The sequence below is a fragment of the Hibiscus syriacus genome, unplaced genomic scaffold (assembly GCF_006381635.1).
Source record: "Hibiscus syriacus cultivar Baekdansim isolate YM2019G1 unplaced genomic scaffold, ASM638163v2 tig00000738_pilon, whole genome shotgun sequence".
Taxonomy (NCBI): Eukaryota; Viridiplantae; Streptophyta; class Magnoliopsida; order Malvales; family Malvaceae; genus Hibiscus; species Hibiscus syriacus.
In genome coordinates, this window is record NW_024061816.1 from 773,158 (window position 1) to 789,082 (window position 15,925).

The 15,925-nt window shown below is 31.7% G+C and overlaps 1 protein-coding gene across 2 annotated transcripts; it reads left to right on the forward strand.

Moving 5' to 3' along the window:
- Positions 1-13,470: 13,470 nt before the first annotated feature.
- On the forward strand, positions 13,471-14,822 carry LOC120213053 (NAC domain-containing protein 87-like). Of its 2 annotated transcripts, none has more exons than XM_039211196.1 (3): positions 13,471-13,684; positions 13,780-14,066; positions 14,171-14,822. In XM_039211196.1, the coding sequence occupies exons 1-3, from the start codon at positions 13,516-13,518 to the stop codon at positions 14,747-14,749; spliced, it is 1,035 nt and encodes a 344-aa protein (XP_039067127.1). In that variant the 5' UTR covers positions 13,471-13,515; the 3' UTR covers positions 14,750-14,822. The 2 variants fall into 2 exon arrangements, with proteins under 2 accessions (XP_039067127.1, XP_039067131.1); XM_039211200.1 differs by having other exon boundaries at positions 13,472-13,684; positions 13,780-14,060; positions 14,171-14,821.
- Positions 14,823-15,925: the final 1,103 nt, after the last annotated feature.

The following is a 15,925-nucleotide window of genomic DNA, read 5'->3' on the forward strand; positions in this document are numbered from 1 at the left end:
CATGAGTGTGGGATAATTGGACTATCGAGACTAGAGAGCATTTCCAACAACTCTATAGTGACATTGCAACTTTACTTTATATGAAAGTAGATGAACCGATGCTTCGTGCCATGGCTCAAATTCGGAATCCTGGGTACCATTGTTTCACTTTTAACAGACATGACATGATTCCTACTATTGAAGAGTATATAACGCTATTAAATATTAAAGATGTCAAAGGTGGCCACATTTACTGCAAACCCGCCAAAGCTTCGTCATTTAGAGCCAGTTTGATGAAGCTTTTCGGAGTGAGAGATAAGTGGATAAAAGACCGCATTAAAAATAAGAACAAAAAGGAGTGCATTTCTTGGGTTAGCATTAAAGAAATTGTCGAAAAACACTTAGTCGAATAGAAAATGACTGAAGCTTTCGCTCTTGCAATCTACGGGTTAGTCGTATTTCCGAAAGTTTTGGGGCATGTTGAAGGATTTATAGTAGACTTTATCAATAGTTTTGTTGGATGTGCTTAGTTGTTGCAAGTTTGGATTCATAGCCATTTATGGAAACCTCCGCATGTATCCCTCGATCGGTTCCTTCATGGTTACTCGCCTTTGAATGAATTCCTAAAACAAGAATGGCCAGATGACCTCCCAAAGGATAGATGGATCAAAATCTTCAGGAATCTCTGAGACGAAGACATCATATGACGTGCACCATGGTTTGACCACTACAAATTCCTGTACAAGTGTGACGATGATCATTGAGTAAATTTGTTAGGACTCTAGGGAGGTATCGGATATGCACCGCTTCTAGGGAGGTAATATGTTCATGTGACACATGGATTGGGGGAATCTGAATTCTTATTTAAACAGACAATTACAATAAGAAGGTATGTGAGATGGCTGACTCGTGGAAAGCGACTTTCAGATTTAAGCTGGTTTTCGAAGATGATATGTTTACTCCAGACTATGAAGCTTAGAGACGTAGAAGAAGAAATGAGACAGTCTCGACACCTACTGATGAATCAGAGGTCTCTTTAGAAGAACAGTTAAGATCGATCCCTTCACCTTTAGAAATTCAAAGGCTGGAGTTCGAAGCATAGAGATGAAAGTGGGTCGCAGTGAAGAAAAAACTTGAATATGAGAATTATCTAATGACCGTTGATGTGGCTTTCAATAGAAATGAACTGAAAGAGATGCAAAAGGAGAAATAAAGGGTCGTGTCTAGGTATGATGAACTAAAGGCCGACTATCAGCACCCAAGTAAGAGGACTAGTGGATCAAGCAAAATGTCTCTGCCAAAGAATGATGATTTATAGAAATGAATCGGGTTGTGAATCTGGGTACAAAAGTTGAGCGTCTGACTCGTGAGCTGGAAAATAAAAGACACAAATTGGAAGAACTAGAAGCAGATAATAGGTACAGGATCAGAGATCTCAAGGTTGAAAAACGTAAATATGACGAACTAAAAGCTGAAAGGAGACACTGAAATAGAGATATGAAGATGATCAGGCATAAAGTCGGAGAGTTGGAAGCCGAAAGGGATAACATGTTGCAATAATTCGAGCTTAGAAGACAAAGGATTGAAGAACTCAAAACCGAGGCAAATCGCAAAAATAAAGAGCTGTGGGCAAAACGAAAAGGTTAGAATCACATGCTTGAAGGAAAGGTTGATGAGATTGATGCCTTGACTCGTGGGTGTGTCATGAAGGACTAGCATGTGGAAGAACCCACTCATAGCATGCAAGAGATGCATAGAGGGGAGTTAGCCCAGGTTCATACCCAGAACAACGAACTCATAGCTAAGGTTTCCGAACTAGAAGATTCCCTTATGCAAGGCCAAGCTCAGCACTGGCCAACGGATTCCAGAATTGTCTATGAAAAAAATAGAACCCTACGAGCACGAAACAGAGAAATGGAAGAGGCTTTACAACAAAGTAAGGTGAAGATCCTCGATTTGGAGCAAAATATCCAAGACATTAACTATGACTGGAAGAACACCACCCAACATTATGCAGGAATGGTTGCGAATTAAGCACGTATCAAGGAAGAATTTACTGCACAGATGAGTGACATAGCACGATACATGAGGGTATTGGCGGAAGAAGCTGAAGGTATCCAGACTTATGATGATCCTATCTCAGATTACGGAAGAAGAGTCACTTGGCTAACTAATGAGAATTTAGATTTAAATAGGAGGGCTGGGCCATATCTGTAATTGAACAACTTGTGATATTTTGGATTTTTTTCTTTTTTAATGAAGACTTTTCTATGATGCATGTTATTTGTATCAGTGCCTTTTCTTTCACTTTGCATTCATGACATACTGCATTGCATTTATTAAATTTATATGCTTTTGCACTATAGTATGCATGCATATTAAAAAGACAAATTAATAATAAACGAAAATTGTGTAATATAAAAGATACTGGCCGATACCATTATCCATTCTCACAACACTCATTTATAAACAAGAAATATAGAAGCTAGATTGAAGGAGATTGAAGATAACATCGCTAAGCTATAGTAAGATTAGTGGCGAATCCTCGAATGAAATTTTTATTTTAAAGAAAAACTCAATTTTAATCGAAATGAACCCTCAAATTATTTTTTTAATTTTTTGGGATGTTAGGACAAATCGGATATAACTCATTAAATAATAGAATATTATCTTATTAATATTCAAATTTTAATGGAGTCACATAATATCTTTTTATTTTATAATATTCAAATAAACATGTCATATTTTAAAAAATCAATTGTTAACATATTTTTTCAATATAGCTTATCAAATATGAGCTTGAATTTTCCTTAAAAAATTACTGATTAAATTGTGACATTTTTCCTTAGAAAGCTATGAGTGCTTGATGAATATCCTTTAATGGTGGAAGGCAAAAGTTTTTGAAGATAAGAGAGAATTCTTCTATCTCCTCTAAAACCAGATATGGTTTTAACGTGAACCATGAAGCCAAATGTATGAAATTTCCATTTTTTTTAAATTAATTTAGAAGGTTAAAATTTTGCTTTTGATGACACCTAAGTAATGATTCATCACTTAACTCACTTTGTTCAAATTAGCGTCTTAGTCCTTAAATTTTAACATGCACATGAAACGGTTATTCAACTTTACTTACAATTCAAGCTACAAAATTTACAATTCTTATATTTTAGTCCCTAATAACAAATTTTAAAATTAGACTTAATGATTCAAAAATTATTATGAATTTAATATTAATGATTAAAAATTTTAATTCAAATATCAGAAAGTAAAACTCTAATCATTAAAAATTGATAATTTATTAGACTGATTTTAGGGTGTTACAACTCTATGGTATTCCCGCGAATTAAGGGAGACAATTTATTATATCTCTCGAAAATGCCAGTTCTCCATCTACCAAGATCTCTGGACGTACTTCACTTACCGGAGCTTTTAAGTAACCCTTAACCTCCAGTTGCAAGAGTACCCTCACTTTCGAATCAGTCATAGAGCATAAACAAATATCTCTAACATGCTCACGTGACCTATCATAGTGAAATCCAAGATTTAACGATCAAATCTATTTAATATGTAACCTACAAAATAACTATAATAACTCTATATTTGATACCATCAACATAAAACACTATAAATACCCAACAAGTATAACTGATAAGGGGATTTGGCCTCCATAAGACTACACACACAAACTCCTTCCCCATCCTTATGACTAATTCTTTCTCATAGAGAAACACATTAAAAGAAATAATTCATCAACGGTCTTATTTCTATCAACAATGTCAAAAATATGATTTCCTAGAAATCATCACAATAAATAATGGCATCTTGATTCCACGTAACATTTATGAGCTTAGCAAGTCTTTGGGGGAATTATCAAGATAAGGACAGATATGTCACATAGCATCATGTACATGTTACTTTCCCAAGCAGTTGATGATTTGTTAGTTAATTGTGATGGTTAGCACAGTTTTGTTTTTTAATTAGTGGGGAAGAAAAGAGATTAGCCCCAAAGGAAAAGTCCACTGTAGAACTTTCTCTAACCAAACACAACATAAAAGAAACTACAAAAAAGTCTATCATCTTGACTTTTCACTTGTATTATATAGCCAAACCATAACTTAATTAATTAATTAGTGATTGTTGGATTAAAAAATCTTATCTTGTTTTTCAAGCTGACATGTGAGTGCGGAACTTAGCCTTATTGCTTACTCATCTTTGTGTATTTTAAATACAAATCTTCTCCTTATCTGTCTCTTTGCCAACCAACTGTTTCATATTATGAAACAGTGCCTAAATCCCATCTTTACACTATCATTTCACACAATACTAGCTTTATATATATAATTGTAATATGAGATAAAAAATTATAAATAATAAAATGAAAATTTCTTTAAGTTTCAAACTTTATGAAAGTTGTTTTCAAACTTGTTTTTTTAGGTATACTTTTGTTATTAAACTAATTAAAGTTTAATTTTTCTAATAAAATACCTATATATATATATAGGAAATGAAAATTAGGGGGTGAAGGTCTAAAGGATGTAAACTTTTTTCGAGTTTTGATGATTGATCATTGAAGTTTTTTATATTTTAAAAAAATAATACCATTTCTTGAATCTTTTTCATCTGACTAAGTCATTAATTTATAAAATTAAGTTCATTAAGTTTTTGAACCAAAAAAGTGAATCAATTAAATTTTTTAACCAACTTTTACCATTAAATTTTCATGTATTTTTAGAGTTGTTATCATTGCCACGATACATACTATGATTTTATAGCTTGTCATTCATAAGTATTTTTAAGGGAAATATTTAAAATTATAAAATATTAAATGTTACCAAAATTATTTTAAAACTCAAAAACATTTATCAAAAAGTTTAAAATATGAAAAAGGCTAAAAAGACTAAATAGAAAAAGTTTTTTAACTGGATTAGGTTTTTTCCAAAAGTTAAAATATTTTATTATTTTTTCTAGCCCTGACATATGAGCAATGTTGAATGACATCACGGGTTTTATTTTATTTTATTTTAAATATATATATATATATATATATATATATATATATATATATAAAGTATCTTTGTGGGCTCAAAGTGAGAGAAATAGATACCATCTGTACACTTTACACTATCAAATAAGTGAGGAGCAATCCATTGTTGTGAAGAGTAGCTGCAAAGTTATCACTTATTATTGAATCCCATGACCATTAGTATAATTATTTTAAGCATTTACTGTCTAAAAAAATTAAAATTAATTTTTACACCATACATAACATCTTAAATTTACTTATGATTTGCACAAACCAAACGATTTGATAGTAAAAAAACTTATTGTTATATCTTAAGAGTTCGAGTTTGAGCATAAAAAATATCACAAGTGCAAGTGTTTAATATCAAATGATTAAGAATTATCTTCAAACATTTATTATATACTCCAAACTAATCAAAAATTAAATAAATTTTTATTTACTCCAAACTAATCAAAAATTAAATAAATAAATTTACTATGATGTTTTATAATATTCACGGAGATTAATTATAGATAATTCATCTGATTTACACAATTAAAATCCCCTTATTTGCAGTAAGCAGTATTAAACAGTGTGGTGAGAGAACTTTTCACTATATTGAACCTTGATGTCACACCCCAAATTTTAATTTAAAATATATTTAATTTAATTAAGGGACTAAAATGGATAATTTTAAAAAATTCTGGGTTAATCTCGAACATTTGGGAAGTTCATGGACTTAGTCCTGAAGTTTCCCTTTTTGGGTCAGTAGAGAAAATTTAAAAATATGAAAAATGTTTGTATCTAAGGGGTTTTAAACCCCTGACCTACAACATGGTTGAACATGCCCCTAGCAATCAAGCTAGGCTACTATTTTTGAATGGAAATAATAAAATTTTATTTTATATTTAATATACTAGGTGTTAACCCATTTTTCAAACCCCCGTGTGTTCGTGAACCAACCCCAAGCCCCTAAAACCCATCTCCTCAAGCAATCACCCCACCGTCGATCACTATCCTCCGACCATCCATAGCGGTCACCCCTGCCACCAGCAGAACTAGAGCCATCCCGCGAATCAACCCTGACCCCTGGTTTACCCAGATCAATAGTCGATCATCGTGAAGAATAAGAAAACTGGTCGTCCCCCGAATCGTGGTTATCTATCGTCATGCGTCAGGAAACGTCACTACCGCTTTCACCTGGTACGTATGGTCGTTGCGATTGTAACCAAGCTGACCACTTGTTTTGTTTCTAAGTCGTCCGCCTTGGAGGACCGATCATGGGTTTGTCGAAACCTAATACGTCGCCGTTCTTATCTTCTTTGAGTCCAGTCGAACCCTACGTCAATTTGCCTTACCGCCCCCAACACTGTGTTCCTCAGGCATCTCCGACCAAAACCCAACCGGATGATTGTCTGATGATCCTCTTTCGTTCGTCTGCCATTATGTAAGTCTCAATATTATATTTCTTGGTCGTTAGTTGTGGTTTTTGACTGATTTAGGTTTGATATATGCTGTAATGATGTTTTGGTGATCTCGGTGTGCTCGGTTTTCGCCCCCGTCGCCGCCGCATGCGCGTGGGCCTCCTCCCCGGTCTTAGAACCTCCTAGAACCGGTCTGTGTCAAATCTAATCGTTCTGAGTTAACTCAGATCGAACTAAGTCAACCCAAACCGGTTTGACCCATTGACTTTGACCTGACTGTTGACTTACCCATTAACTGCTGACCAAACCCGTTGACTTTGACCTTTGACCAGTTTGATCGTTGACTTTGACCAAAAAGTCAAAAATTTTGAAAAGTCATATTTTATGTTTTTTGATGCCCTGAGTGCGAATCTGAAGTTCGTTTTGCCAAATTCGAACTTGAAAACCTCCGAATTGACCTGTTAAACTCAAGTATGCATATGTAATTTAAGTATTTATTTAAGTGATTTAATTAAGTGCATCTAATTTGAGGGTCAATGACTAAATTATTATGACGTTTAATTAAGGTACATGTGATTCTCTCGATCGTTCATCTGCTCGGCCCAGTTCCTCCCGACCCGTTCATCTACGAGAGCCCGTTATTACTCGTATAGTTCTACAACCCTGTTAAATACTTAGTTTAGTGTAATACTCCAATAATAATTTTGTTCTGATATGACTTAGGTTCTTGTACAATTGAAGAGCGTAATGAAGCTGATGCTCGATAGATCTAATGGACTGATTCTTTTTGCGAGGTGTGTTCTTTGTGTGCTATATACATATATCTATTTTATATACATGTTTGAAATATCATGTGCACGTGACTATTTTACCTCATTTGCAATATGGTAAGCTGATTTGATTTAATTTTAAATGATTTATTTGTTTCAAGACCGATTTCTGATTTACTGAAGTTTTAAGCCTGCTTGTCTGATTCATGTTCTCTGGTTAATGTTTTTACTGAATTGATATCTGTTTGAACTCTGATTTCCCTACTGCTGTTAGTTACTGTTTGAAAACTATGCTCTTCGGGGGTACTCTAGGATCTAGTATGAAGTCTCTACAGGTTCAGCTTAGATCAAATTGGTAATTCCTTATATAGGTTCAACACCAATGATTCTAGTGGTAAGACCTTATGGACCCTAAGGTACTTCTTTAGGGTGGCTCATCTGCTATGTGCATTGGGTAAGTCCTTATGGGCATAAAGGCACACCTCTCATGTGGGCACCTATGCTTTGGCTAGGGTAAGACCTTATGAACCCAAGGTACTCTATTAGGTTGGCACCTACGCCCTTTGGGCCTAGGGTAAGTCCTTATGGATGTAGTTCTGGGGAACTGCATATGGTGTATGGTTGGATGATTGTTCTGTATTTTAAACTACAACAATATTATCATTTTCATAACATTAATAATGAACCGATTTTGAAACTTAACTGTATGTTTTCATTTTGCACTGATGGAACATACTGAGCTCCCTAGCTCACTCCCCCAATCTTTCCCCTTTCAGGTACTTTTTGATAGGCGACCTAGACCTGACACTTGGAGGATCGATATTTTTTTGCATGATTATTTTGTTGTAATGTTTTTATATTACGAGTTGAATTTATTTTGGGTGACATTTGTCTATATTTTGAAAATACCTATTTTACAACGTATGTTGCTTTTGTTACTGGTGTTAGATTTGCTTCGATACTGATTATGGAATATTTTATTTAGTCCTTACGACTTTAATTGTTGGAATTGAGCTTTAATGTTATCAACTATATTTTTAAAGATGTTTATTCGTAATATGGTTTTAACCTATTGAAAAACGTTTTGAAATTTTTTTATCGTAAACTGTTAGATCTGGTTCTAATGCATAGGATGGGTCTAGAGGGTTACACTTGAATTGTTGACCTTTAAACCTAATAGATTTTGGGATAAATTATGTATTTAGTCAATCAACTATAACTTTGGTTATATTTAAATCATTCAACTATTAATTTTTTAATCATACCTAAAATTCTATTTTAAATATTCGTCGTTAAAAAAAACTCAGTGTCACCTCTAGTTTTTATTGACAAGTGATCGAAACTTAACATTAGGTATGATTTTGAAAAAGAAATAGTTGGTGACCAAAATGAAACTGAAGTAATAGTTGAGTGACTAAAGATGAGTTTACCCTAGATTTTATTTCAAAGGGTACTTGGGAATCTCCTACAGAGCAATGCAAAATAAGGAAAAATAGAATTTGGACACGTGAGCAAAATGGTGGATGAGGTCAGCAATGGGGAAGACTTGTTTGCTTTGAAGCTTCGTTTATTGGGCGAAAAGTCAATGGTTCTAAGTTAGGAGAGAGTTAGGGTAACACTTTCTCAAACCGCATGAAATTATTAGGTCCACACGTTTTTCTTTTTTTTTATTCCGAGGATTTTAATCCGATTGTTGCGTTCCAAAGTCTAAAAAGTCTTTTATAATGATTAATTAATTAATTAAATATCTTATTAAAATATGTGATGAGGTGCCAAGAAAATATGAACACATAACCAAATCAAAGGTGGAACCTTTCGTGTGGCTTCACTGAAAAAATAAATATTTTTGACCCTTATTTTTTAGAACATTTTTACTGATAATGTTTAGTAAAATTAATTTTGGATCATATTTTATTTTTGAGTATTTTATTCTCTAATATTTTCTAACATTTCGTTTTAGGAAAAAAAGACACATAATATTTAAATGTATAGTCATTTTCAAGCTTATTTTTTCCTAGAGTGTTTTGAGCCAACGATGCTTGTTATTTAGTTAAGATAATGTGATTATAAAGTAATATATGTTCTAAATACTCTCAATCATTTAACAATGAACGCTTAATCACCCCCTACTACAGTCGTTTGTGCTCGAACATGTGACCTCTAGGAACAACATGATTTATTTAACCACTGAAGTAAGTTAGTTTGTGTCTAAGATGCTTTATTTTAAAATAAAAAGACATTTATTTTAGAGTGCTTCATATTTGTTAATTAATGATTTTCATCCGTGAAGAGATCGTTTTATCTTAAAAAGTAAAATATTTGGTCAAAATATTTTAAAAAGAAATATAAACTAAAATGATAATTTTATAAACGTTGGGTTAAAATTTGCATTACCTAATAACGTAAATCAAATGTGAAAAGTAAGAGTCCACCTCAGCATCCTAAGCTCAAGAATATGCCATGGAATTTGGTTGGTGTGGCTCCCACCTAATCTTCTTAACTACTATTAAATCCCTTGACTTGATGTAAATCCGAGCAGTAATAAGCTACTCATCCTTCTATTTATTTATGTTTATCCCCAACCTCGAACTTCAAGAATTTCTCTTAATAATAATCCCACTATCTTCGAAGCCAATAATATTTCTAAGAGTCAGAATTACGAAAATGAATTGAAATGCATTATTAGGTTAGACGAGTCAAAGAATTTTAAGCTAAATCAGTTGATGAGTCTTATTTTATAACTCAAACTATATTTGAAATTTTTTCAAGTCAAGTCGACTCAAGTCGTTTGAGTCTCTATTTAAATTTAATTATAAATGTTTATAATATTACGATAATAATTGATTCCAATTTAAACGATTTTTCTATAATCATATAAAATATGCATATATATATATATATATATTCATATATAAATACTATATCATGTAGAGTCGATAGATTCGACTCAAACTTGAAAATAAATCTACTAATTACTAAAAAGTTTGAGCTATTTGAGTTATATTTTATAACTTAACTCAAATTTAAATCATTTTCGAGTTGAGTTATGAACCGTTTTTTACTTCTTTAATAAAATCTTCTTAATTAACTGGTTGTTTCTTTCTTCTTCTTTTTTCTTGATAAATCTAAGGTAAATATAAATTATTATTTGTTCAAAGACTATTAATCATTTAACAATAAATATTCATATATTTCCATATGCGACACTTAAGTCGGAAACGTGAAGGGACAACAATGGTTTGGTTGATTGTTTCTTTTTAAACGTCATGTTTATTCTCATATATATGAACCCTTTGTGTCCTCAACATAGAAATCTCTGGAAAATGTATGCTTAATTAAGCAGGAAAACAATTATTTGGATAAACAAAGTATACGTGTACATAGAACATTTGGACTTACAAGATTATTCAGATAATAGGAACACGTAATTGAGAGTAACGTTGAACTCTAATTTGTTCTTAATTATAACTTTGCCTAATTTATTTTATTTTTTGTAGAAGGTCAATAAGCCTTGTTGAGGGGTTGAGTTATTTTGGTAAACCAAATTTTGTACAAATTCTATGGTTATGCCAATTGGCCATTTGTTTCCTACATTTATACATTATTTGTCGGCGCCGGAAAATTTAACCTTTTCAACCTAATTTAGTATTTGTCATAAATTAGGAAGCATATGCGTGGCTTCACCCTAGTCAGCTACATCGGGGTTTTTTTTTTCTATTTACTTTTTAGTCAAAATTACACATGTTCATTGGAGAAATCGAATTTGAATTTGTTAAAGGTGATTGTGTTTTCATGTTTATGGAAAAACGACTTTGAATATTTTACAAATTAGTGTTAAATTATTGGCACATGTTGATTTAGTTAGAAAATATTAAACTTTGGTTTAATGGGGATGTTTTTTTTTTAATTTTGATACTTTTTAATTAGTCTAAGGTGATTTTACAGGTGATAATATATGTTTTAAAGATTATCAATCATTTGACAATGAACATTTAATTATCTTATAGTTGTTAGTGCTCGAACATGTGACTTCTAAGGATAACAATCATCTTTTTAACCACTAAAATAACTTAATTTGTGCTTAAAATTGTGATATTGTATAAATAAAAATTACATATTATTGAATTTCTGCCAAAAGTCATTCGTGCCTTATCTTCATATTGACACCCTAAATCTCTTGAGATAGAATAGGTAGAATTTCGGAAGTGTACTTCTAAAATTAGATTCTTGAGAACTCGAAAGATATAAGAAAAAAGTTTCCGAAATAAGGATATTAAATACTTAGCATATTTTGGGAAGTTGTGACTTGTTGACATGATTTTTGATAGGTCTACATAATTTATTAGAGCTAAATATATTATCAATCGATAATATTCACTTAACATGTTAGTCTACGGATAATCATAATGATCTTATGTTTGACATCAACTCTAAGAGTCGACACTATAAAATTTCTTAATCAAAATCGAGATAAATAATGGAACCACCTCACTCCCATTCATCTATTTTCTATCTTCTTATGGAAATAAAATACCTTTAACACCGTGATATATCGATTTCATCAATCTTATATAATAATAAGATACACTATACTATTAAAACAAAGTCTGAACTCGAAAATTATAAATAACGTTGTTTGAAAAAACAATTATAAATTTTATATATAATTAGTTAAATAAATCTATTGATTTTTTTCTCAACAATTTTGGGATGGACGGTTGAGATTACACAAATCTCAAATGCAAGTTGATATTATATGTATATGTATTATTATATTGTGGATATAGTTTACCAAATCTCAACAACTGATTAAGGTTAATTTTGATTATTAAAAATTGAAAATAAGAAAGTAAAGGATCAATTTAGAAATTTGTCTTTTCTATTGTCAATAAATTATTATATTTGTGGCCAAGAATTTATTGCCTATGGGGTTTTTGTACGAAATATCTTTTGGGGGGGGGGGAGCCAAAAAAGGGATTTGGATATTTTATCATATAAAGTACAAATAAAACAAAAGTGTAATTAAACGTTTTGTACTTAAAAATTAAATGAGTGATCGTTCCAAATTACAAATCAATTGAGTTTTTACTTAAAAATTATAATTAAATAAGAGTTCATTTGTTTTACTAAAAAAATAAGTTATATTTCTTGAAAAATATGTTTCAAAAATTATTTTTTAATATTTAGACGCTTTTGTATAAAGTAATAATTTTTTTAAAAATATCATTATAAATACTAAATAATATTATTCATCATAAAAACACTTTTTATTCACGCTAGAGTAAAAATCCATGAAATGGCTGCAGTATTCATTTATGGTGTGAAATGGGAATTTCTATGAAATTTCCTTTGAATTTAGCATAGAAAAAAACACTTGTAATCTGTTCCCAATTACCTAAAGTAAAAAAAAAAAAAAAGTATAATCTACACCAAGTCGTATCAGAATGCCCATTAGTCTGAAATGTCAGGTACATCCGAACAAAAACCCAACCTAAATTTGCTGCTGCAAAAATTAATTTTTAATTTTAATTCTTTTATTTTAAATAGTTTAAATGATTATAAAATAATAATTATTAAAAATTTATATATTCTATACACGTAATTGTTTAAATTTAAAATCTTTTAAAAAAATAACAATCTCTTTTTTTTTTTTTTGAAATCCCAAGATGATTATGTTGTGAAAATTTTAGATGCATTTTAGTGGAAATTCAGAATTCTGCAAATAGATGATAAAATTCTACCTTTGGGTTAGGTTTAAAAAACATATAAAGGGTACACGAATTAAATTATTTTAATAGTTCACATAATGATGGTTATTTGTAAATATCATAAATTTGAGTACCGAATATTGTAAATAATTAAACTATTATTATTAAATGATTAAAAGTATATAAAATAGATATTATTTTGTAATATTTTAGTTTAGTAAGAAAATATATAAAAATAACATATTTTAATGTGAAAAAGAGTGATTAAAACATGGGTCCCCAACTAGCTTAGAAACCTTCATTTCACCATTTTCTAAAAAGGCAATAAATCAATTTCCATTCTGTTTTGTTGCGTTCAAACAGGTAGATATGGCTAAGAAAGGTACATAAATCAAAATTTTTAACTTGAGATTACCCAATCAAGGCTTCCTTCACAAGTGCCTTGCAGCCTACGGATCTTCATCAAGCTCCTTTATTTAAGCTCCCTTTTCTCCCTCTGTTCTGCTTTCTTAACGGCCTTCATTTCTCTTTTAATTTTTCATCATCTAAACCAAAGCTTCACATAATTTGTTTATTTATATTTCTATCTTCTTCTTCTTTGTTTCTGGGTTTTTGTTCTGTATTATTCTTCCATGGAAGAAGCTAATGGACTCATCGATTTGCCTCCTGGTTTTCGGTTTCACCCTACAGATGAAGAGATCATAACTTGTTATCTTACTGAGAAGGTGATGAACAGTGATTTCAGTGCATGCGCTATTGGTGAAGTTGATTTGAACAAGTGTGAACCTTGGGATTTACCCAGTAAGCTTTTACCACTTCAAAAAGTTGACCTTTTTTTTTTTTTTTTTGCTTTGCTTTGGGTGTTTACCTTTTGTTTTTTTTGCTTAATTTTGCAGAGAAAGCTAAGATGGGTGAGAAACATTGGTACTTCTTTTGTCAAAGAGACAGGAAGTATCCGACAGGGATGAGAACAAACCGTGCAACCGAATCTGGTTACTGGAAAGCAACCGGAAAAGACAAGGAGATTTTCAAGGGCAAAGGTTGTCTTGTTGGGATGAAGAAGACTCTTGTTTTTTATAAAGGGAGAGCTCCAAAAGGAGAGAAATCGAATTGGGTCATGCATGAGTATAGACTTGAAGGCAAATTCTCTTATTATAATCTACCACGGGGAGCAAAGGGAAATGTATATTTTTACTCTCTTTTTTTCTATTTACTGTTTTGTTGGTTGCGGAGTTGCTTTTCATGTGTATCTTTCTTCTAATATCATTGTTGTGCTCTTTGGTACAGGATGAATGGGTTGTTTGTAGGGTTTTTGATAAGAACACAGGGATGAAGAAAACTCCGATTCAAGATCATCAGCAGCTGTTGAGAATCAATTCTTTTGGTTGCGATAATCTTATCGATTACGCTTCGTTGCCGCCTCTCATGGAACCGGGCTGCTCCTCCGGTTTCATCGACAGCGCGGATATCGAATTCAAGTCTGCCGTAGCCTCAAACATCCCAACAATGAATGATCAGAAGACCCTTCTTCAAGTTCCTGGAAATAGTCATTATGGAAGCTCTAACAGTAACATTTTCAACCCTCAAATCCCAATCCAGAATCCAGTCTTCTTCCATCATCACACCACAAATCCGGCCTACTTGCACCAAGGCAGGTCCGGTACCGAAACCGACTTCGGCCGCAACGATCAGGCAACGTTATCGAAATCGAACCGGCAGTGCAAGGTGGAGCAGTTCTCGTCGAACCAATCAGGGCTCAGCACTGAAATCAACAACAATGAGATTTCATCGGTTGTTTCGAAGAACAACATGGAGCTCGGAATCAGCAAGTCATTTGAAGATTTGCGTTGTTTATGGGACTACTAGCTAAAAGTAAATATCTGAAGGATTCATATATTGTCGGGCTTGTTAAATTTTCTCGGAAAATATATCGTCTTTTTCCCCCACCTAGGTAAATTATTATTAGTTTGGAAAGTTTCAAAACAAATTGGGGTGTACAATTGTATAGTTGTAGATTCATGGTGTTCAAATATATTTTTTATTATATCTGAGAAAGGTTTATGTACATGAATTCTTTCTTATGCTACTGAATTTGTTCCCTTTTTAATCTTTTCTCATAGATTCCATGTTCATGTGTTCCAATCAAATTCCCACTAAAAACCAAACATACATTTAAGGTTGTTTATTTTATGTTGTTTTCAATTTATTAAATTAAGTAATTTCCTTTATTCAAAGCAATTCCAGTAATTGTTTTATTTAGTTATATTATTTTGTTAAAACTTACGATAACTGTAAAAAGGAAGCATCAAACTTTAGATTTCAAGAAAGGCATGATGATATAAGGTCAAGTTGGATGTTTACTGAAACGTCAGTTTAACCACCACCTCCATGAAATCAACTGCATGAGTTTCAACTCATTTAATTAATTGGAATTAAGTGAATTTTAATTAAATTTTGTACGAACCGTAATTTTAAAGACGTTTAATAAAATTATGCACGGTAAATATATTAAATATAAAACTTTGATTAATTATTTTAATTGAAATTAAGTGTTTGAATTAGACAAAATTACGAGTCACAGAAATATTTAATTAATCACCCTAATCTCTGCAACCAATGTGCCTTCCCCTGGCAATAACAATCCCACAACGTTTCTTAAACAGCAATGCTTAAACTTAACCTTCCGTCTCAAGTACAGTCATAATTAATAATAAATTATTACACGTGCCTCCCTCAAAACCTTCAATTAATACACCCTTGACCCTTTCAATCAGCTTAGCTGGTTTTTTGGACAACTTATTCCAAGTTGAATTTTTAATGTAATTTCTGAAACAAAATTAAGCCGTATATATCGTTATATTTTTTAATAGTACAAAATAATTACCAGATTTATTATATATTTTAAATATTTTTTTTTAAAAAAATAAATAAATTTGAATTGAACACGTATCATGTATCGAATAATTATCTCAAGTTCAGATAACATAGATGTTCATGATACAATAAAAAAAGGGATAATTCCAATGTTTAAAACATGTTTAA